This window comes from Conger conger, chromosome 7 (genome assembly GCF_963514075.1).
Source record: "Conger conger chromosome 7, fConCon1.1, whole genome shotgun sequence".
In the NCBI taxonomy this organism is placed as follows: domain Eukaryota; kingdom Metazoa; phylum Chordata; class Actinopteri; order Anguilliformes; family Congridae; genus Conger; species Conger conger.
In genome coordinates, this window is record NC_083766.1 from 48253731 (window position 1) to 48278718 (window position 24988).

At 40.8% G+C, this 24988-nt stretch overlaps 1 protein-coding gene across 2 annotated transcripts; it reads left to right on the forward strand.

The window, feature by feature from the left end:
• The first annotated feature begins 103 nt into the window (after window positions 1-103).
• flot2a (flotillin 2a) lies at window positions 104-24354 on the forward strand. 2 transcript variants are annotated; one of them, XM_061247917.1, is made up of 11 exons: window positions 104-288; window positions 7759-7840; window positions 11341-11431; window positions 15299-15422; window positions 15745-15863; window positions 16434-16547; window positions 17230-17349; window positions 17640-17854; window positions 18510-18693; window positions 19320-19469; window positions 20527-24354. In XM_061247917.1, exons 1-11 carry the CDS (start codon window positions 240-242, stop codon window positions 20563-20565), a joined length of 1287 nt encoding a protein of 428 aa, XP_061103901.1. In that variant the 5' UTR covers window positions 104-239; the 3' UTR covers window positions 20566-24354. The 2 variants fall into 2 exon arrangements, with proteins under 2 accessions (XP_061103901.1, XP_061103900.1); XM_061247916.1 differs by lacking the exon at window positions 11341-11431 and adding an exon at window positions 12004-12094.
• The last annotated feature ends 634 nt before the right edge of the window (window positions 24355-24988 follow it).

Here is a 24988-nt window from a genome sequence, read left to right on the forward strand (position 1 = left end):
GATGTTTTGGGGAGTTTAAGGGGGATTTATTCAGTCATCTGGCAACACTGGATGTGCGTAGCACTGTTGTGAAACGTTTCGTCACTCGGGTTGTTAGGGTGGAGGCAGTGAAGCTAAAGAGCCATGAGTATATTGGAAAAGCTAACGCAATTACATACTAGCTACAGCAACCACTGATCGGTCGAGGAAGACACGAAGGGGGAAAACCTGCAAATTGTGTACAAGACAAATATTGAATAATGGGTAACTGCCATACAGTTGGACCAAACGAAGCCCTTGTGGTCTCAGGTAACGTTTGAAACATTGTAGTTTTCCTATCCGCAAGTTAGTTTGTTTTCGCTTTTTAAAGAAAACATGGCGCCCCGGTAATGGCCAAACGTAAAACGTGGAAAACCTCTAGAATCATGGGGTTTTTTGCTGCATGGTTCGTTTATTTGGCCGATTTATGAATTATATTAGACTAGTTATAACTAGCTATGTTGAAAAGGCATGTTTATATGCATCAATATACTTACAATCATGACCATCGTTTGAGCTAGCTAGCTAACTACTAAACTAGCTTGACTCAATGGCAAGTAACGTAGCACAAACATTAACGTTAGCTACCATTGCACAATCAAAGAGCTTGGCACAACTTTACGCATTTTACAATGATCTAAGCCTAAGTGACCACCGCGTAAATTGAGGTTAGATTGTTTTCAATGAGGAATTATTAGCCTAACCTAGTTAAAATTGGTAGTCAAATGTAATTAGGTTATTCGCCTAACCTAGTTAAAATTGGTAGCCAAATGGCTTATGCTAACGTTAACTTGGGTAACGGTTGTTCCGTTAACGTAAGTCATCTAAGGTAGCACAGTTGGCTAACTGGTATCAGAATGGCTTGCGAGACCTGCCCCCTGCCCCCTTACGTTAGCTCGCTAGTTACCTATCCAAAGCTCGTCCTAATGCAATGTTGGAAAATCCAATATGACATCAGCAAACGTTAGAGCTAAATGCGATGGCTAAAGTTAGCTAGCTAGTGAAATTCCAGGTTTATACGTTATCTAGGTCGATCAGACGCCCTATTTTTCTGATTGTGGGACCGAAAATCCGTCCATGCGGAATTTCAAAATGTCTAAAAAATGTCTGGTTAGGTTTTGCTCGTTCCATAGACCATAACTAGGTAGGCTAGTTATAAACAAGCAAATATCTTAGAGAGTATCATGTTTATAACGGCCGGCCGCCCGCCCATGTCCTCTTTTTTTATTCCAATTTATGGTCACCCTAATCACGTTATCGAATCGGTCCCACCCAGATGCTGTTGCTGGTATCACACGCTCGGCACAGGAATTGAAGGCTGCAAACGTTCGCGGCGAACTAGCTATGCTTACACTAACAGTGACTGTTGAACGATTTTAAATAGTTTCCGAATGTTCATTTAAAATAGCTCCGATAATACAAGTAAGACTAAGAGATTTCTGGGAAATGAATGTTGTTGGAGTGTACTTTGGGGAAACGTTGCCATATGTAACTACCACAAAAAAGTATTTAATAGAAATGATCAATTTCTCTTCTAATTATATTCATATCTCAGTATATGTATACACATTAAGTATAAAATAAAAAAAATCCCAATTAAACTTATTATGTCCCAAACAGTCGATTGTCACCATTTTGAAATTAGATAAAATGGAGGCTAACAACAGGGAAATGCTTACAAATTGATTTATTAGTCCCATTACCACTGAAATCAATGCTATTTGGTGGCCATGTTGAAAACAGTCAAAACCATTTCCGACGGGTTTCTCTGTCAAACCTCCAGATGATAACAAATGTGTTATGGTAAAATTTGATTGGGAAAGAGATCGTCAAACAATGTGCATTTCAGACTTGTCGCGTCCATAACGCTGTTAAAGGCGATGATATACATATTTTCAAGATAGCTATTTTTATATTCAGCCAAGCCTCTTTTACGTTACATGGATATAAAACTTTATGCATTTTTACCATGTAACATGTTTTATCGTGGAAGAACAGTAATTATTCTGAGGGATTTTGTTTGTCATTTTGTGTCCAAATGTCACATCCATAACGCTGGAAAAAAACTTAATTGTCATTTAACCCTTAATAAAACATGGATGTGTCCATTTTTCTGAACAGAAGAAATATAAATCGTAATGGTGTTATTTATGCATAAACACAAGTATATTCCTATAAACGCTTCCAAATGAATAGATAACTGCAATAAAAGAAATGATGCCACTTTATTTATAAATCCCAATATCAATTACTGCAATTTCATTGTTACAGATTTTCTATATGGTAACATACCTGCATGTGCTGCATGGATTAAAAGGTAGTCAAAAAGGTGCTCTTTGGAAGGAGGAGGAAATACAAATATCAAAAAGGCAGGATGTTTTGGCAGTCAAAAAATTCAGCTCATGTTGAATCCGAGGAAGTTATATGATAGGGCATATTAAGAGTAAACTTACCAGTGACAAAGTGATCCGAACAAACTCTTATATATATATAAACATTTGGGTGTAAGATCTTGCCTACTTATTTTGAAAATCCACCTTGCTCTTCTTTCTCTTCTCCTTTTCTTTTCCCTGGTTTAGCGAACAAAAAATTACTTGTCTCTCCCGATCAGCTCGATTTGAGCAAACATATTTTGCACAGAAAGTAACCTAAATTAATCTGTGTTATTGCTGTATTTATACGCTTTGTAGTTAACCTGAGATTTAAATATATATATAAAATATATAAGGCTTTACTACAAAAAAAGTATAATGTGATGACTGCATCTGAATAGAAGACTCTGCATTTCAAGGTTTTTTTTATTGTAATTTTTTTTTTTAATAAAAAAAAAAAAAAGTTTTTATTTTTAAACAATCTTCTGGACCTGCTGCTGCCAGATAGGAAGAGCAGGTGGGAGAGGTAGGGGAAAGGTGACAGAGGAGTGAGAACATTTTTTTCTGGATAAAAAGGCACAACCCATAATTTCATTTAGTTTCCATGTATCCTTTTTGAGTCTCCAAATGTCCTTTTTGGAAACCTGCCTAGACATAGCTTATTTTATTTTTATTTTTTTCTCTCTCTGTAGTTCCATTGTTTCCACAGACACAGGCACGAGTATCTGTATCCACACAAATACAATATTTTCATTGATAAAAAAAAACTCCACTGTGTTTGAGCATCTGTAAATTTGTTGCTTAATGTCACGTACTTGTTGAACTTAAGTTTGATGGCCAGCTCTTGTGGAGCGGCATAATTGGCTCGCTGCTCCAGAGGGAGGGACTTGGCAGGGTTAGCGAATTGCCACGCACAACAACACCTGGGCGCCTCGGAATCACGGTTACGAGCATGAGACGAGACGGCTTGCAGATGGCTCTCCTTCAGGCCACCGAGCGACGGCGTGTGGCCGGTGTATCCCCCAGCTAACACTAATTGGATTAGATGGGGTACAATTGGCTACCAAATTGGGAGAAAAGGGAAAAATCAGAAGAAAAAAAAACAAGTTCCAGTCCCGACCCAGGAGGGATTGAGAATTGCATATCAAAGATGCATCCCAGTATATTGCACTTAAAGTGATTTCTGGAAACTGATTTGTGTACTGAGCAGAAGCCTGCATTTGTGGGAGAATTGTATCTATAAAGAAAAGTACCAAGCCTGCAGTTTCCTTTAATGTCTGGGTATAAAACATTGATTTATTGAGTGATGGGAAGCTCTGAAGCTGTGAAACGCCCACAATTTATGCAGTGTACACTAGTAAAAGCATTTAATTTATTATACCTACGGATTCCATAATACATGTGTGGATTACCAGCGAAAGTCCACTGTCCAAAACAATCCGCTAATTTGGAATATTTTGTGAATGTAATTTTAGTTTTTACCATTTGCTGATAAGCTCTAATGTTTGTGTACAGTGCTTGTTATTGTGTAGCCCTATGTGTTTCCGGATGTATTGCTGTGTATTAATGCCAGTTTGGAATTGTCACAGGGAAAAAACACTTTGGATGCTGGTTCAGATCCCTTACTTCCCCCTTATGTATGGGGAATGGGCATTGATCTTTGAGAGTCCCTACTTTGTCTCTGAGGTTATTAATGTCCTGGCCACATTTTGATGCATGGCATTGTTATGGTAGATTTCCATCATATGACTTGCAATGTGTCTTGCATATAACTTGCGTTGTTTTATCATTCCCCAGAGATGATTAACAGGAAGGTGAATTGCGTAGAAGTGGACAAGGATTTCATGTCTTTTTATAAACGTACTGTGTATGTATTGCGCAAGATTCCTCTAGTTTGTTGGCAAACACAGGTAATGAAATCAAACTTCCATCAACATTTACAGAACTGTATAGAATCCTATATTGTTACTTGTTTACTTTTAGTCTGCACCTGAACCATGTCTGTCTATGGGATAACATTTTAGCCCTATCTATGGCACTTAGAATAATGAAGTGATCATGGTCTGCAACCAAAACTTTGATGAGTCAGATATCTTGGTGCTGGGATATTAAAATGTCAGTTAGATTACATTTAATTTTATTTGGCAGACATTTCCATCCAAAGCGGCATACAATAAGTGCATACTGAAGGTCGTTCAATCAACTACAGAACACATGTCAGATAAGGTACAGTTCTCATAAAGTATGAATTATCCATAGCCGTGAACATCAAGGCTGGTTTGCATAGTAGCTAAGGTAGTAAAATTAGGTCAAGTCATAATCTGGAAATAAGACATGATTACAAAAGATATAATAGAGCGACATCAATATGAAAATATTGAAGAAGATGCTGGATGAAGATACAAGTGCAACATGAACATGATAGCAGATCAAGATAGAAAGATAGATAGATAGATATGATACATATCTATATAGAAAGATAGAAATGATACATAGTTGTTTATCACAACACAGATGAGCGCAGAGTGCAACTGGGCTTCTTATTTTGTCTAGGCAATGAGATTATAAGTTCATACCCTGAGATTCAAATGAATTGTGAGAATAATTTTTATATTTGTACTGTCGCATCAATGATGGTGAAAATGGCTGTCACTGGTATGACCTGAATACATAATTATACCTGAGAGTGAGAGTTCCTCTTAATTTTCTTTACATCCATTAGCCTTAGGTCCCTGAGCCAAAGATAAAAAGGAAAAATGTGTCGGGCCAACATGACTTCATGGCTCATTTTCAGTCTTCAGCATTTCTTTCATTGTTTTTAAAAAACGAATGTTTTCGAGTCCTTGTTCAGCTCATCGCCATGGAAACAGGTACAATATTGAAAAGAGTAGTTGGACAACGCTTTGACGAATAAACCAAGCCTGACTACCTCAGACATACTTGACATTGCCACAGTAGCCTTATGCGAACTGCAACAATAATGAAGGCTCGGTATTATAGAGTTCAGTGAGCTACAGACCCTGTGCAGGACGTTATAAACTATACTTTGTTGCAATCACGTAATTTTGTCAAAAAGCATCTGAAAGTTTTTGTGGAAATTGTCGAGTGGGCCTTTAATGAGAACTGCTGATTGGAATTGCCAATCGTTTCCATTGTTACAGTCCTTGTATTGTGAGAGTATGCATTCCTGAAACATTAAATCCTGTTTCCAGGTCATTAAGAACACTTTCTATGGGCTTTGTGTGTGGATTTATTTCGACTGGTATTTTTTTCCTCCTGATTTGTGGGAACCCTGCTGGAAAAACAGGCCAAGCTAGGTTTTGAAACATTTGAAACATTTCAGACCAGCTCCATACTCAACGTGGTTTGACCAGCTCAAGCTATGTTTTGTAACGGCTGGTAATTTCAAGCTGCCCATAGCTGTGGAAGTACTTTCAGAAATCTTTCCTTTTTTAAGTTTCCATATTTATATAAATGCATTGAAGGAAAGACAGTGAAAGAAATCAAACCCGTTCTTTTTAAATTTACATTCTGCTTACAGCGTGAAAAGTAAGTTTGTATGCAGTTGTGTGTGCACACTGCTTGCCTCTTTCTATAGGCTACCAGAGCAACATCTTAGCCTCCTCATGCTCTGGAAAATTTCATGCAAATCTGAAACTTGTGGTGATCCAGAGCTAAATAAACAACTTCGATTTTGGCTGCAATTCTGGTGACCTAGTTTTTGATTGTGTGAAACTGGATTAAGGGGATTTTTTTTGCTTTTTGCTGTGGCTTTACAGACAAAGACAAAACAGAGGGTCTTTCTTCTGTCTTAAAAACCACACAGTTAGTTGTAGGTGTTCAATGTAATGTAGTGTTCAAGCTGAAAGATGTCTAACGTTATTAAACAGACTCCAAAAGTTTAACTTCGGCCTTGTCCTTCCAAAATTTATCGTTTTACCTGTACCACACCATTCGTTATACAGTGAAGAAGTGTATTATTTATGGCTAGGTGTTACATTTAAGCCCCTTTCACACATGCCTCTTAACCCGTCAATGTTCCGGCATTTTCCATTGTCAGTATCCTGTGTGAACAGGAGAACAAGTGAATTTTCCATGTAAGATGTTCCTCCAATTTTCCGGTTCAGGACAGAGTAAGATTTATTGACTTCTTCCGCTATGGCTCGAGTGTGAACCAGAAGCAGCAACATTCCTCGGTAAATCATGCGAAAGGTTAGCATGTTCCAGTTCCAACTTGCGCGGGATAGCTAATGTAATCAAAACTGACTGGTGCTAATGGTAAAATGAGGGTAGGCTGCTGTTTAAATGTTTGATCGGTTAGATCATTGTTCATCTTTACTTCTGATGCAAATGCGGGACTGGCCTGTGGGGAAACCTGAAATGCGTGTGAGACCTAGCTTCTGGATTAGCTTGTGTAGGAGGTGGTGAATAGTATGTCAATAGCGTTAAGATTTTCCCAAATATGTCATCTTGATTGGTCATATGCTTATGAAAAGATAACTGCTGGACCTGGTTTGTGTGTGGCCCCTAGATGAATTGGGATAGGATAGGATTTTAAAGGTGTGTGATACAGTGAAACGGCAATATTGTTGGTGTATGTTATCATATTGCCGAAATCTCTTATCGTCCCATACCTGGTTTGCAAATCAGTTGCATGTGCAAGTTTTCTTCCAGTAGCAATGTGTAGGTTTCACGAGGGTTCTCGGGTTTACTGAAATTCTTGGAACTGGGTTACAGCTTATTTTTGCCTCACCTGATTCACTGATGTCCGTGCCAGAGTCTTCTTCACACGTACCATTAAGCCAGTCATCCACCACTCACGTGTTCACCACTAGTCACGGATGCACTGGGGTGGTGAACAACAAGAAACTCCCATAACACTCCTTGAAACGACTGACCGAAGACATTATATTTTACAACTTCTCTTAAAACCAAATGAATGCATGCAAATGAGTGCAACCAGATGCATGTGTAAATATGAACAATATGGCAAAAGATTAATGTTCTGCTGATGGTGTAGAGGACAAAAAGATGCTTTGCAAGATAATAGAGGACAAAGCTCTGCTCATTCGTTTCAATGTATGTATTCTGAATTTCTGAGCCATTGGACCCATTTTAAGTATGGCTGGGGAAAAAACATCTAGCAGTGGTGCTGGAAATTCAGCCATGCCACTGCTCTGCAGCTGCCTCTATGTAGCAGAAACACTAGAAGGAGCACACTGTTTTCAAGTATCTCTCACACCCTCTGGCCCTTCTGTTTCACCAGAGGCTTTCACCTACTGCTTTGGAACCACCGCACAAAGTACCGTGGTGCCCGTGGTGCCCGTCCTCTGGTTTTAACCCCCAGCTTTCGTCTCTCCTCCCGCAGGTGGCTGCTGCGGCTCAGACCAGAAGACCTATATGGTGGGAGGCTGGGCTTGGGCCTGGTGGCTGATCTCAGACATTCAAAAGTAAGGCCTCAATTTTTGCCTCCCGTGCAGCCGGACCCCCTGCCCCACAGTTCCCATCACACTGCTTGTGCCCCCAGGTCCCTCCGGTGCACCCTTAATCAGTGTCTGCTGCAGAGCCGTGCTTGCTGGTCGGTCAAAGACACTCAATGCAGCCCCATTTCTGACTGAACAAAACCAGTCACTTCATAGTTTGTCAGGGAGTCTAGGAGGGCACTTTTTTGGGGGGCTCAAACCAAAGTTATTTTCTTGACCATATTTTGTTGACGAGGCAGGATTTTAGGACAAGGTTGCTGTTTATTTAATTCATGCAAACTTGTTTGTAAAAATGTGAAACGAGCAGTTGGCAGGGAAGACACACTTACCTGGGTTTTCCCTGAGTAACTATCAATGTTAACAAGTTATTATTTTACATGTTTTGCTGTGAACTGAAAATAGAATTAAGGAAGGCGTTGATCAGTGTTTGGAAATGTAAATCCCAAGGACGGTGCTTTGTTCTGCATACCCCACACATCTTGGAGCTGAATTGGAGAAGTTTTGTACATCCAGCTGAACAAGGCGCCTTCCCTTGTCCTTCCTGTTTGTTAGCAATGTCCTTGTGCAGTTTAAGTAAGTTAAGGGAAGGCCCAAAGAAATATGAAATCCTGACCGTGCCAGGAGTCTGCACTTAGCTGATGGAAAGTGGAATAAGAACCTCATCTTATTCGGTGGGCAGTATTCACTTCAGAGTACATGCAGCAGGGTATCGTCTTGAAATAAAAGGGGATTGTGCACCAGTTACCTACAAATACAATTGTGCTCGTCAAACAGGGTTGTGTGAGGATAAACAAGAATTATTTTAAATCTGAAGCTTTCAACTGCCTTTGCACCCAAATCACAACGAACATCCTGTTAGGAAGGTTCAGCTTCCCTAGCTACACACTGAAAAGAAAAGTGTGTAGTCATATAGTCTCTTGGGTTGCTGTTGTCCCCACAAAGAGAGCAGCCCTCTGCATTGAGATCATTGACCCACCAAGCAGCTGCTGGAGACAGCAGTTTACAGTGTATTGTATGGTGATGGTAATCTGTAACATTGTCATTGTTTCATCTGTCTCCATTTTCAAAATTGAATTAAATGTCACTGATGTTTAGTCCTGTGGACCATGCAGTATTGCAGTAATAGACTTGTGCTTTGGTTCATACTGCTTTATGTTTTGGTTTTTTGTTTCTCTCTTTCTCTGCCATGCTAACCTTCCTTGCTTGCCTCGTCTTGAACTCACATCTTGTCACCTTGCTGGGCTTGGATCTCGGCTTCATGCCTTGAACCGGTGGAGGTCTTTGTCCAGTGCTTCAGTACTTTGTTAGTTTTATGTATTGGCAAAGCATTTTAGCTACTATAAATGGATGGTTCAAATAATTCCTGTCAATGGAGTAGAATGTGTTTTCCTTTTTAAAACAAGAAATACACACACAGAATATTTAGACATTATGTAAGCACTCTTATATCCTCTGTAGTTTAGCAACCAGGTATGATGAATAGCAATCAAAACCTGAAACCAGATCTCTTATTCAATTCCAAATTCATAATGGTGATTTATCTATCTATGGCGCATATGTGCCACAAACCATGTGAACAGATCTAGAGATTTGAGCTTCGTTTGGAAAATGCCGTTAACTGGCACTTGGCACATTCTACGGATATCAGTTTGACAACTGCCAATGTTGTTGAAGTACTTTTTAATGTGCTCCTGTAATGTTAACATTACCTATCAATTATTAACTGAACAACCAGATAAGATTATTTTTCCATTCATTGAAGGATTATTTGAGCCTTTCATATGTACGCTTGTAACTAATACTAGACAAGAGGACTTGGCCACCAAAGATTGCAGTAAGCTTCTTACCCACTGAGATCTGGGAGTTACGGTCCTCCCTCGTTCCGACCTCAATAATCATATTAAAGACCCAGCAGCATAGAACATCTGACCTAATTCTCTGGGAAGGAGGGCATCAGCTTATATACTCAATATCAAACTTAGAGGAATGAAATTGGTTGGACAGATGCACCTTTTAAAATAGTTTTAATAGTTTAATTAAATCAAAAGAATCTCAAAGGCGTTCTTACCCATGTACTCCTACATTTGGGGAGCCCGCTGATAGAATGAGGCCTGTAAAGAATTGTGGCATCAAGCAGATTTATAATTTCAATTAGAATTTATAATTTGTTAAGCATCGGATGTTTCTCTGAAGTCAGGCAGTTTATTTATCTTTTTTTAATATGGCAAAATGCTACTTGGATCTTGTTTTGTTTAATTTCCTCAAGTCGTAGCATATGTGATAGTGCTGCTTGTAAAACCGAATAAATTTTTGGCCTTTATTTTCATAGATCATAAATAGCTGTCTTTAACACAGAGATACTGCAAAGTTAGGAGAGGCAGAACTTACCAAAGTTTACGTCCATATATGATGGAGACCCCATCGAGACAAGAAATTGAGTGTTCTTTTTATTTTGCTTTGTTCCTTTCGAGTGCCTCAAAGAACACAATTTCTATTTCCTTCTTTTATTACCTAAACTTTAAAATGATGTACATTTCGCTCTAAATAGTGGAGAAAAAAAAAAAGTACATTTTTGGCGGCTAAGTTGTTTAGGAGTCAGTTTCCAGTAAAAAGGAACAAACAATGTGCTACACGCTTGAATGAGGATTTCTCCTGCTGGTCAGTAAGTTTCCTTTTAAGACTACAGTTCATGGGAAAGACCAGATAATGGCTAATTGGTAATCCTGTACAAAATCACGATCATTTGCAATTTCCACATTTGCGCTTTTTATCCTTTGCATTCTGATTGAATGGTCATTTTTCAGTGATTTACTATTTTCCTCCAGTGCGATTGTTTTCAAATTGAGACCTGGGAAAGGAAAGCCATCCCTTCTGTATTTTAAACCCAAGCGGTGCTTTCCCCTCGATGGCGAATGCTGTAGTCCTGGTGAGGCCTAATCAGTATTAGTGTCTTAATTCCATTAGCGTGACATTGCTATGCATCTCGGGAACACAATTTATATTGCATGCTATTATCTTTGTGTTTTTTCTTGCCATACGCATTATGGTTTGAAATGACCTAATCCAAAATGGCGTGACCAGAGATAATGTTGACATACTCAGCTGTCTTATCCCTTTGATGTCGGGTGAAGAAGCCAGGGCCCCGCCCCAAATGGCTTAGAATAGTGAGTCATTCACTTTCCCGGTTTTGCTCCGGTCAGCTCAGCTATGGCTGCAGTGATGGGCTTTGGCTGTGCAGTAAATCGTCGGGTCTGTCGGCGACTTGCGTTTTTGAAGAGCCCGTTGAGTGTTCGAGAGCTAATTGGCCGTTGGACGAGAAATCCTGCAGTTGAGCGATTTTCCTTTTAAGGCACGTCGCATTTTTGTTCCTTTTTAGTGTCAGCAGGCGCCTTCCTCGATGTCTCTGATATAACGGCTTCTGTATATTTGCTGTCCTGCCTCTCCTATTCCAACCCTCTGCTGCATAGACTGAGTCTGGAGGTTATGACCATCCTCTGTCGCTGCGAGAATATCGAAACCTCGGAGGGTGTCCCCTTGGACGTGACAGGGGTCGCTCAGGTAATGAACCGCAAAAAGAAAAAAAAAAAAGACGAGCCCTGCGAGGGTGGGAGGAGAAACGCAACAAACACGACTTTTAACTTTGTGCTTCTCTGTTTTTCCTGCCCGACTCCCTTCTGCAGCAAGGGATGGAGCTGACACTAACCTCTTCAGCCTTCTCAACACAGCTCTCACTTTGTTGGCATCACCCAAGTGCGTTGGCAACAGGTCCTGTAATGATTGCTGAAGAAATCCATGGCAACCTAGTACCCGCTTACCCCCTCCCTCAAAGGGAAAAATCTGACATGGCAGTAAAATCTTGTGGATTGAGAAGTTCCTTTGCTGGTAGCTGTGTTGCCAATTGAAAATCTGACCAAATTTGCAAAAGCTTTTCATTGCATTGACCTTGTTGTGAATACACTGGGGCCTTCACTGAGTTCTGGGGTGAAGTTTCTTTGTTTTCTTCGTTGTGTTTTTTTTGTTTGTTTGTTTTAGTTTTTTTTTTTTTTTAAAGGCATTCTACAGTTTTATTTTTGCTTTTCCCTTTCCTTTTCCTTTACCTGGAACATGCCGATTTCTTACGTTCTCTACAGGATTACCCTTGAGATAATGACCCTGCAGCCCAAGTGTGAGGATGTAGAGACAGCGGAGGGTGTAGCTATTACTGTCACTGGTGTGGCACAGGTAAATCACCTTCTGGGAATGCCTTGTTCAGCTCAGTTGGGCCCAGTCTCCCCCAGACCTCCAAGGACGCATTTACACGTAGCCGAGCCAGCTGTGCACTCCACACAGACCAGACCTGGGTTTGCATAGTATCTTTTGGATTCAAATGATTTTCTGCACTCTTTTGGTCTTGCCTGGTGCATTTGAGCTTGCAAGTAGGAGCAGATGGGCGGCGTATATACTTTTGGCATCATTTCATTTGTTCCAATACACCAGGCAAGCTTAGTCAAATGCTGAAAAGTATTTGAAACCTAAGGAATTATTATTTGAACCCAGGTCTGACACAGACCCAATCACACCTCAACACTAAAGGTCAATCATTCTGTAAATATATGTAATAGATTCCCAAATATACCTTTACCTCTCGCATGCTTGAAACAGAATTATCTGCAAAATACATATACTAGATACACTGCATTTCTCACACCACACATAAATAACATGTCAAATATGGTATGCCCTCGTTACCTTGAGTGTCAGCAAATTGTTAATCCATGTTCAACAGTGCATTCATTAATAATTTTTAAATCCTGTTGCAAATTCTGTGTGCCCCTGACACCAAGTAGAAGAGGCACATTTCAGTTACACTCTATATAAAACTCAAATTATTGTTCCATTAAGTGTGAACATCAAAGTACAGTTTGGTTTGTTTGGAGAGGGAAAAAATATTTTAAAATGTTCTTCACAGCTATAAAATAAAAACAGGATGTCGCAAATATCCATGTTTGCCAACAGTCATTGACTTTACTGCCATTTCACTCAGTTACTGTGCATTGTTTAAGTTCATACAAGTTAACGCTTGGAGGCGGGTGGGAGAGAAGAGGGACCTGGAAGGCCTGAAATGTTTATTTGCATCCGAATCCACTGTTTATTTGTGTATGCTTTGTTTTTGCCCTTATGTGTGTTGTTTCTGTTCAAAGATTCACAGTGTGTTGAAGAAGACATTATATCTTCAGAGAAAACTCCACTTTTCCATTTGAATTGCTGTGTGAACAGTTGGCTGTTAAAAAGTAAAGCCTCATGTACAAAGACATGTACTGTGGTCCGATCATGTTGTTGTTCTGAAATGTTATCTATACAAATTAAAAATTAATTGCTAGATAAATTCAGTCCTATGCATATGTTTATTGTTATGTGTATTATATTTATTGTAGTTCATTTTATGCAATAAGGGGAATTTTGTTTTCTATTTTGTTAATGATGTCCCATAAGATTCTGCTGCATGGTATTTACTTAAAATACAAATTCTACATTTTGGTATGACTGCATCTTAGAAAAGTCTTGGGGATTCACTTAACGTTCATGCCATGCATTATACAGTGTTCCCTGAAGCAAGTTTAGTAAATAACATTCTATTTCAGGTTTAGCCGATTTCTCAGTTTTCTCAACAGTTCTTCTCAAATGTTTTTTTCCTGATAGTTGTGGTGTCCCATAATGCTTTGCTCTTCCATAGTTTTCTGCTTCTAAGCAGTCTAGGCTTGATTGCGAAACAGAGCCTTGTGCAATACTAAAAATTGGACTGGGCACATTTGTCTCACCGGATGTGGCTGTAAACCAGTTTATTGTGGGAAAGTAACTTCCTTGCATCTGAAGAGCAAACGTGCATATCATTTTTTTTTTTTAAATGCATTTCAAAAAGTGAGATGTGGAGTTCTTCATGGAGCACAATTTAAAATGTGAAGAAGAAGCTATGTGTGAGCTCTGACATTAAACAGACCCACAATTCACACAAGACTAAGTGCATTCACGACTGATCTTGAAATAATTTCTGCAAGCTGAGGAATAAAGAATAAGCAGAATGACTGCAGCCAAGAGACGCACTGAAGTCTTTTTTTTTCTTTTTTTTTGTATGTGTGTTTGTATGAATTCCTTTGATTTTTTCCAAATTTTTCATCTTGTGTGGAACTTCTCAGAGCATGCTGTACAAACTGTTGCGTGTGAATGGGCAGGTTTTGTTGCCGTGGAAAAGCAGGGGGTGGTCAGGAATGAGCTGCCGTCCATCTTGCTTGCTTGCATTCCCACCGCTGATGGAGATGAGCTGTGTTTGTTTATTTTTCTTTTTATTTATTTATTTTTTCGTTTCCCCCTTTAATGAAAAAAGAGCCACATCCTTGATAAGTGGCTCCCCCCATGAGTGCATGCCTTGTGTTCCAGTGGTGAACTCTGCTCAACCTCAAAGATCTCACTGTCCCGGTCTCACTACGGAGACCAGACCCCCCCCCCCCCCCCCCGCGCGCTGTACCTGCTCCCTGAGGCTTTCCATTACGTTTGTTGGGGGGTCAAAGCAACACGTCTCTAATCTGATGGGGGCCACTAGTTCTACATGGCCCCTGTGATTGTTATAGGGGAATACAGGCTTTTGAGGGGGTCGAGAATTAGTTCTGGTTTGAATTTGTTAGAGGAAGCCCTTCAAATTGCTTGTAATTATTTCTGTTCATTGCAGAACAGAAGTTCTGTAAAGTGGGATTTAAGCGTTGATAATCCCCTTTAAGTGACTTTTGGATTCATACTGTATGATGTTTTCAGAAGCTGCCATCCAAAACTAGTAAATGTAGTGATTGTTCCTTATAAGATCCATACATCTTATTTTCTGTTGTAGGTAGAATATGGCGGAGGCTGTAAACCCTTTTAATGTGCAGCTTGAGTGTTTCCGGAGTTGGGTCACATTGATGTGTGCAATAGCTTTCAGTAGTAACATTCCAGCCTACAAGATCACTGTGAAGTATGCATATATAAAGTTTCCATCGTAATTGACTGCTGTAATGGAATGACATTTCTGTGGTCAGGGCTTTTTTTTTTTTGCCTTTTTTTTTCTACATTTTTTAAATCCTGAATGTTAAAAAAAGAAGATTGGATTAGAAAAATGGCCTACTGCTGCCAGTGGATATTATGGAGGAGTTTGCCCATGACACTGGGTTCATAGTAAACCAGTGATCTGCGACATTGATTATTCTGGAAAAATATTAACTTTGGGGCAACATATTATTCACAGGTCATCTAATCGTCTACAGAATTGTAGTTGCACATTCTATTGAATGATTTAAAGAATCTGAGACCACAGTAGCAGCATTCCAGTTTGAGAGGTATGTTTCCTGAGATTTAGCAGACCCCTTCACTGCACCACGCTTCAGTTTCCTCACTAACTGCAAAATTTAATTCCGCCAGGTCAAAGTTATGACCGACAACGATCTTCTTGGAGTTGCCTGTGAGCAGTTCCTGGGGAAATCCGTGATGGAAATCAAAAGCGTCGTCCTGCAAACCTTGGAGGGACATCTTCGTTCCATCCTTGGTGATTAGACTTATTTTCCGCATTCATGAAATCCTTCTCTGAAGCATATCATCTAGAACACAGCTGCCCGAACTAGAGATCTACCATCCTGTAGATGTTCATTTCGACCCAAATTTGGCTCATCTCATTCTGTAATTTGACAGCTAGACGTGATCTTTAGCTGTTGAATGCGGTGTGCTTTGTTAGGGTTGGAGTGAAAACCCACAGGATGGTCGATCTCCAGGAAGCTGCTAGAACCTGATCTGGAACTTGCCACTGAAGCCATGTAGAAATGGGATGGGCCCCTTGGTGACCCTTTGACCCTTGAACCGATTGTGTCCAGGTACCCTGACGGTCGAGCAGATCTACCAGGACAGGGACCAGTTTGCCAGGCTGGTGCGGGAGGTAGCAGCTCCAGACGTGGGTCGAATGGGAATCGAGATCCTGAGCTTTACCATCAAGGTACGTGGGGTCCCCAGACACACAGTGGGCTGCCAGGAATTGTGTGTAGTGTGGTTTCCAACTGTGGTTCTGGGGAGCTACAGGTTCTGGTGTCTTTCATTGTTACTGCACTGCACAATCAACAAGGTAAGGCGAGAACAAAATCCTGCAGGCCCTACTGCCCTCCAGGAACAGTGTTTGGGACCTCCGGTTCTATATTTTTTGCCCTCACCGCATTTTCGTAGATTTTTACTGAATAAACTAGTGACAAATTCACTTGTGGTGCTATCTTTGTAGTGTATTTGGTTAAACTCACTTTGGGAGCATTAAATCTGTGATACAGACTGCAATTATTGAACCAACAAACATTCAATAACAGAAAAACATAGATTATGGAATTTTGGCACTTGGGATTGCTTTAAAATGTCCATCTGTTAATGTTTATAATTTTAACTTTTAACGGTTTTCCATATTGCACTTCAAGTATCCAGATTGGGCTGATATTTACATTGGAACAGGGAACTGGCACTTGCTAAAATGTGTGCGGTTGCTGGCACATGCTGAAATAGGGTTTGGTTGTTCTCTCGGCAGGACGTCTACGATAAGGTGGAGTACCTGAGCTCTCTGGGAAAGACTCAGACAGCGGCGGTCCAGAGGGACGCAGACATCGGAGTGGCGGAAGCAGAGAGGGATGCAGGAATCCGGGTGAGGGATATTATTCAACTGGGAATGGAAGCTTGTGAGAGAAATCACAATGAAGCCATTGCTTCAGTGATTTGTCAGGGTTGTAGAGTTCTCTTGTATTTACTGTGGCTTGTCAGAGAGGAAGGTCACAACAGCCGTGGGGCAAATCACCGAGAGAATTGTTCCAACTGCTTATTCTTTCCCAGCTGATTATAGAATTCCTTTATCTTAGAACCCCCCCCCCCCCCCCCCCCCCACCTAACCCTGTTCCATGGGACACACTGTGTGGCTTTGTGTTTGAGCTGAGCTCTTATTCAGTGATGCTTGTGCATAATTAAGCTACCAATGGCTCTTCCTCTTCCCAACTTATTTTGTTTATGAGATGCATAGAGGCATCCTATCCACCTCCCCTCACCAAAAGGTTTAGAAAAGCCAGCATACCTACATTTTATGTGTGCGTGACTGACTGCTCATTCAGTTCAGTGCCCTACTTTGCAGTTAGTTGGTGCACATTTGTTCCATGTTTTGCTATAATTCACCAAGGCACTGTGCTAATTATAGTCCTGGGTGAGGTTAGTAATGAAGGTCTATTTGTGTTCAGTTCAATATTACTGCTATGCGACTCTGTCTTTGCATCATTGTTCAATGGTGACTGGCCGTTGGTCCCGTATGAAGGATGTTCTTCCCCTGTTTCTCAATGCAGGAAGCTGAGTGTAAGAAAGAGATGATGGACATCAAGTTTCAGGCTGACACCAAGATGGCCGACTCTAAGCGAGAGCTGGAGATGCAGAAAGCTGCCTTCAACCAGGAAGTGAACACCAAGGTACCTGAAGTGTTGAAACATTAAATTTGTTTTATTTTTTGTCACTTCTAAATAGGGTTTCTCATTGCTCCCTTAAAAAATAGTTTGCATCTTTTTAAGTATAATATGAAAATACACCAATCTGTATTTTTAGCATGTGCCAATTGGCATTTTTGACGTGTGCCTCATCAGATATTAAACAAAAACATTAAACATATTTCTGAATATGGGCCATAACTTTCTTTTCCCCATGATGAAGAGGCAGTAGGCCCCGAGGTGCAAGTTTGACGATGTTTTCTCTGCTGCTCTAGAAAGCGGAGGCCCAGCTGGCCTACGAGCTGCAGGCAGCTAAGGAGCAGCAGAAGATCCGGCTGGAAGAGATTGAGATCGAGGTGGTGCAGAGGAAGAAGCAGATCACCATCGAGGAGAAGGAGATCCTTAGGACCGACAAGGAGCTGATAGCCACGGTCAAGAGGCCCGCTGAAGCTGAGGCCTACAAAATGCAGCAGCTGGCCGAGGGACAGAAGTAGGTTTCCACATCCTCGCAGAATGCCTTGCAGAGGCCTATCACAAGATCACTAGCGCTGCTTTTGGAGTTATTCTTGATTCACCTCCGACCCATTTAGCGGTTGCCTTGTCATGTGATGGCAATTTTATTGAGGAAGTACACACAATACGATCTCAGGAATGCAAGAAATCTGTGGGGGTGTTTGTGGGTTGAAGTTGAATTTTGTTTATTGGAGTGTAAAATGAAAACAATGCCAGGCACCTTTTAGTGTCTTGTGACGAGCAGCACTTTCGGATGGCAGGTAGGAATGTGAGGAAGGCCCTTGCCCTTGCATTTAGGAGTGCAGGTTGTGCAGGCCAGTGACAACGGCATGTCAGATAGTTTGGTGGCTTGCCATACATAAGTATGCAGCTCTCTGCCCAGTCACATAGGGAATTAATGAATTAATTAATGAATGGGCCTGCCCAGTCACATAGGGAATGAATGAATGAATGGGCCTGCCCAGTCACATAGGGAATGAATGAGTCTGCCTAGTCACATAGAGATTGAATGAATGAGCCTGCCCAGTCACATAGGGAATGAATAAGCCTGCCCAGTCACATAGGGAATGAATGTATGGGTATGAGCCTTTAGAAGCTCTGTATTGACCTGAGTGCTGCCCTCTCCCCACCAGGATCAAGACTGTGCTGACGGCCCAGGCCGAAGCGGAGAAGATCCGGCGGATAGGCGAGGCGGAGGCCGGCTCCATCGAGGTGGTGGGGAAGGCGGAGGCCGAGAAGATGAGGCTGAAGGCCGAGGCCTACCAGCAGTATGGAGACGCGGCCAAGACCGCCCTGGTCCTGGAGGCCCTGCCTAAGGTGCGTGGGTCCCAAATCCTGACACCTGGGGGTTACCGTCCCAGTCAGGTTCTGCATCTGGGGAAGCTGCAAGAGTTTTAATGCTGCGGTGACTGTTGCACACATACCTGTTGAAGGGGATTCAGGCTTACCCTGTGACGTGCTAAGGCAGCACGACTTTGTAGCCATAATTTACTGAAGTGATTTGACTAAGCAGGGGACAATCCCCTCTGGAGCAATATGGGGTTAAGGACCTTGCTCAAGGGCCCAACAGCTTCACGTCTTATCTCTACACTGGGGTTTGAAATACCTTCCTCTAGGCTACATGCATGCTACATGCCCCCATGTAGTTGCATTGCTATTATTAGGTCATGCTGAGAGGACCGCGTCCCTGAACGAATGATGGAAGCAGCCACTTCACTCAGCTGGGCTAGCAAATAAAGTGCATGTCACCTCATATAGAAACATAACTACTTATTTTCGTTTTAAACCCGTCAGGAGGCTGAACTGCCCCCGTAGCTGAAAGTATTTGAATAGCATTGTGAATTCCGGGAGCTTAACCCGGAAGCAGCGGAACCGGCAGGGCGGTATGCCCCGTAGTCTTTTCTCTCCGCGCCGTTGTCGGATAACCGCTGTGCCCCACCCAGATCGCAGGCAAGGTGGCTGCTCCCCTGGCCCGGACCAGTGAGATCGTCATCCTGAGCGGGGAAGGCAGCCGCGTGACTGGGGAAGTGACCCGTCTGCTGGCGGAGCTGCCGGTCTCTGTCAATGCCCTCACCGGAGTGGACCTGACAAAGGTGAGACGCGCCTGGGGGTCCCACCATCTTGTACACGGATAACCCAGGGGAAGCCAGCATGAATTTAGGGGAGTAGGTATGTTTAAAAAAAACAAGGGTAACAACAAATATAAAAAATTGATTATATATCTGTGAAAGGGGTTAACTTGTGGAATATTTGTGACAAGGAATTAAAAATGTGTACTACACTTTGTAAATAAGGTGTTAAACAAATGTAAAGCTGAGGTGTGATATTATTGTGTACTTTAGTTTTTGTTTCTATTATGTTTTGTTTTTTTGTATAGCCTAAGCCTAGTAGTGAAAGGGTTGAATATGTGAATATGTTATGTAAAAAGGTGTAATAAGCTAAAGCTTCAGCCTTTTCGGTCAATATTTTTATTCATTATTTCTATGTGCATTCATTCTGTAAGAATTGTTAATAAGGACTGAAATAAATTACTACTACTACTACAACTACTACTAGGAAAAACACGGGTGCATGGCAAGGGCCGATCAGCTTGAGCATTTTGTGCTCTTAATTATTGAACTGGCTAAAGAATGTCTGGAGCAGATGTTTACATATGGGCCAGCTGCAGGCTGCTAGTGTATTTTAAAGATTTCACTGTGCTCAAGTACAGGAGTGAAGCAATATAATTCATCAAGTTGTCAGAAAAACAAATTAAGGTGATTGTTTGAACAAAAAACAGCCCGTAGACTTGCCCTCCAGGACCGTAGTTGTGCACCCCTGAGATAACACAAACACACCACATATGTATTCAATGAAATTAACTTTTGTGTACAGGACTCGCACACGCACACGTGTATAGACACACATACACACGCATGTACACAGACCCGCACAGACGCTATTATATTGGGAAATTCTGCTGTAATCGTTATTGTATGGTTTGGTGCTTATTTGTGGCAGGTTATCTGGATGTGTTTCTTTTGTCTTCGTGCATTTCTAATAGCCCTACTTCTTTGAATTCAACATGAATTGATCACATTAACATCCATCTCTGTAACCTTGTAAAGGCTAATCCTTTTTTATTTTTTATTTATTTATTTCCTCCAACAGATTCCTTTGCTGCAGAAGATGACCAATCCTCAAGCATGAAAAGAATCAACCCCTTTTACTCAACTGCGTCTGTTATGCACTCACGTCGACTGCCTTCAAGAAAAACACTTGAAAATGGATTTTTTTCTACAGACAAGTGGATTTTTTTTAGACCTCTGGTGCCTTAGTTCGATAGGACCAGAAAATCTGCATGAACCACTGCTCCCTTCATCTTTCAGTTTTGTTTCTTAAACGATTTGACTTCACTTCAGAAAAGAAATGTGTATCTACAGCAGTCCCAGAGAGGCCTGAGCAAAAGTGGGGCTGCCCACTTTGATTTTAAGTATTTATGATTGGTTTGTGATGTGAATCCTGTAGTTCAGGCGTGTCTATGTAGCATAATCTGCAACTGGGCAGTCTGCTCCAGAGGAGTGTCCTCTGTATTAGCCTGAGTGTGGAGTCCCCATGCGACATTAGTTTGGAGTATCTTTGGCAGTAACGTCCTTTTTCAGATTTTATAAATAATAGTTTTTTTCACCATTGTTTTAGTTTTAATTCGAACACAGCCACGGAGATTGTGATAAAAACGTCCTTTGTCTCAACCCCCTGTGGCATGGTCAGAAAGGGTAGTCTCCCATCGCCTACTCGACGGGGTAGCCAAAAAACCTAGTGCTGGGTCGACAAAGTGCTAAATTACTACAAGACCTGCGTCTGCCCCTCTCTGCGCCCCAGCTTTGATTATCGTCTCGTGTTCTGTCTGTATGACCGCACTCAAGGTGTGGATTGCACTGCCACTGTTTGGCCTAGCCTCCCGAGCCTCCCCCCACACACACACACACACACACACACACACACACACACACACACACACAGGGCAATCTCGCCTCTCCTAACTGACTGACATCAAAAAGTGACAGCTTGTGTGCTGCTGTTTCGGCCCCAGATGGAAAAGGGGGGGAAGCCCTGTGTCCACAGGTCACTCAGCCTACCTCATTCACTTTAGACACAGTGTCCTGGAAGTAGAGTAATAGTGACTATGAGATTTTACTATGTCACTTCCTGTCGGTCCCTGCCCTCACACAAATGTATTCACATCGTCTAATTATTTTATAAGTGTAAGTGCAGCCAAGCCTTTAATCCCCATAGAGTCAATTGGGGACTGAATAATAACATAAAGGGGGACTTATATAAGGAGACGGTCACAGGATGCAGACTGCAAGTGTACCTTGCACACTCAGTTCTTGTGTAGTTTCCATATTTTGGTGCCTCCCCAGCTAATTATCTGCCTTCTGACTCCTCACTCCATAGAAACAAACAGAAATGGGCCTTTCCATTTACATGCCTGTCCACAAAATTAAATCTCCAAACTGGGTTACAGCAGTAGCCTGGTCAACTGGCCGGCTGACGTACACTAAAACTACACCGCGGCCAGTCGATCACCAAAACCACAGTCCTGTCACAAGCCGTCCGTTTAGTCGGGAGATTTTCTACTTTCAATCCGTATTACCTCGGGTTTTGTGGTTCTCCCACATTCCACCCCCTCCCCTCTCTGACACGTCTTATGTTTTCTGCTGTCGGTTGCCTTGCCTCGCGGATAGCCTGTGTGAATGTGGAAGTGATGCGCCCTGTCTGAACGAGCGTTCTCTGCGGGGCCTTGGGTTCTGTGTGAGGTTCTGTGACGACAACCACGGCAGTGGTTCTGAATTCGGGGATAAGCATGGGAGAGTGCATTAGCCATCAAAGCCATCACACACCAGTCATTGTTCTAAAATAGCAGGTCAGTGCATATTTAAAGAAGTGGATATGCATGTGTATGCCTAATGTATACAAATGTGTGCATTTGTATTTATGTGTGTATATATGTATTTATATTTAATCTATAAAAATACATATATGCACAGACGAACACACACATGTACACATATGCATACCATGCAAGCCATATCATAATAAATAGCCTTAATAGGAACCCAAGATAGATTGTCTGGCTCTCTGCATCCCAGACTCTATATTCACCTTGCTATTCGCAAGACCTTAGCTTTAATACCTTGGAGATTCTGTTGTAGTTGTGGTATATATTTTTATGCCTGTTACATGTTGTGTCAAGAAAAGAAAATCTGTTGCTCCTTTACTACTGTAAGTTATTGCTCTGTTTAGTGTGACACCATGATAGTGTGAATTAAGAATCTGTTATTAAATCACTATTGTGTTTCAGCTAGGTTTTCCTAGTTGTGTTTTGGCTGTGAATTATTGAAGAGATACAGAAGGGATTATATAGTTCTTTCCCATTTATGTTTTTTTAGTTCCTAGTGTTCCGCAACGGATTTCTTTTCAGGGTTTTTCTTTCACAATGAACGTGATTCTGCGTGTAGTTACAGAGCATTCTTTTTTAAACATGCATCAAAAGCAAGTTTCTAATTTCAGCAGTCCGTTTGTGTTTTTATCATATCCCTTGCCCAAATAATATTTCTTGTCATTTCAGTTGTTCAGTAAAGTAGCAGATGTTGTTTTGTATGTGTATTTTGGTTTTTTTACTTACAACCACCAACCTTACAAGGTTGTTTTTAACCAGTGACCTATTGGTCAAGCTCTAAAAAAGTTATTTGTATTTCTTTTTTGAATTGTCTTTTTACCATTCATAGTTTGTATAGTTTTGCAGACTATATAGAGGTCTACAACAGTTGAATTCTGTACTTGCCAAACCAAATTGGAAGAATTCTTACAATGATTCTTTTTACATATGCAGCTTTGTCTAGGAGTTCAGTACAACTGTTAAAATTCCCAACAAGCTTTATAGTTATTTCAGTGGCACTTGTTATCCTGCTGAGATTAAATATTAAAGCATTTTGAGACCATACGTGACCGTGGCAAAGTCATAATCATCAGTCATATCTGATATCATCTGATTCTTTATTTTATTTCATTTTTTTTATGAATCCTCAAATACTCATGATAAATGGCCTAACCTCCATGAACTATGGAAGATCTGTACATACTATCGTGTACTTTATTGGCTGCTTAAAAAGTGTATGAAAAGAGCGTTTTGTTTTTACAAACAGGGATTTACCAGTACTTGGCCTTTGTTTTTTATTTCTTTGGTTTTTTTGTAATCTGTTACTGGGAAACCAGTGATGTATGAGTCCTGTGTCTCCTTGATGCAAAGGGTACTGTAGGTTTTAAGGGGGTTTTTCCGTCCATTTTCAGATGTATTTTACCTTACTCTAAGGTCGTTGTTTGGAAAATTCAAGTTTATTCTGAAAAAATAACCAGAAACTGATCTCCATTTTTATTTTATAGTTGATAGCTGATTCAGTTCCTAATGTTTTTCTCAATACTTAAGTATATTTGTTTTTTTTTATCAATAGCAAAATAATTGTTATATTGCTGTGTACACTCTAGTTCAAACATTTGTGTAGACTTTTCACAATATTCCCCCATTGAATATTTTTGAATGCCAACGCCAGTCAAGAATGAGACACTTTGGCATGATATAATTTTCAATAGTGAAACTGTTGAAGAGTTGTGTGTTAAGCATAGAATCCCTTTACTTTGTTAAAGAGATCAAAATTGGCGAGACTTGAGTTTTAGAATCCTCTTTAGACATGTATTCATTCATTTTACATGCATATATGAATATATATCTATATATTTGTGTGTGATGTTGAAAAGTTTGTCTACTTAGACCTGAGTTATCACTAAATGTCAGACTTTTCCTGAAGAAGACTTATGTACTGGAATCCAAAAGACCCGCATGGGAATATGACAATACCTGCATGTGATCTTCATCCATATGATCCCAACTTGTTGAAATGTTATCCACATCCATGTAATAAATGTTGAGTCACTATACTCGTTCTCTAGCTGTTTTTGTCAATAATCAAGTGATCTAGGAATTTGATGGACAAAGTGATATTAACATTAGCACACACAGACAGACGCGCACACGTAATTCGAGGACTGTTTCTTCTCCCTTCCCTACTATCCGTGGGTATACCACTGGGGGGTTCAGCTAAACTGGGAGTATATACAGGTGCATCTCAAAAAATTAGAATATTGTGGAGATGTTCATTTTTTGACGTAATTTAATTCAAAAAGTGAAACTTTAATATATTCTGGATTCATGACACATAAAGTGAAATATTTCAAGCTCTTGATGATTACGGATTACAAAAATCCAGTATCTCAAAAATATTAGAACATAACATGAGACCAATCAAAGAAAGGACTTGACGGGGATTTGTTTATTTTTACATGGCGACATTGTTGTTGGTTACAAACTGATATTATTAGTTAGCGAACGTTTCTAAAGGGCTATACGCCCTTACATTCCGGAACCAGAATGTTTTGAAACAATATCAGAGTAGCGTTCTACGAGTTTGACATCGTTCAGAAACGATATCCTTTAATGATGAGTTTTAACGCAACAATTTTGATTTGTTTATCAGTTTTAGCTTTTCAGCACACTGGTCATAACACCATTTAC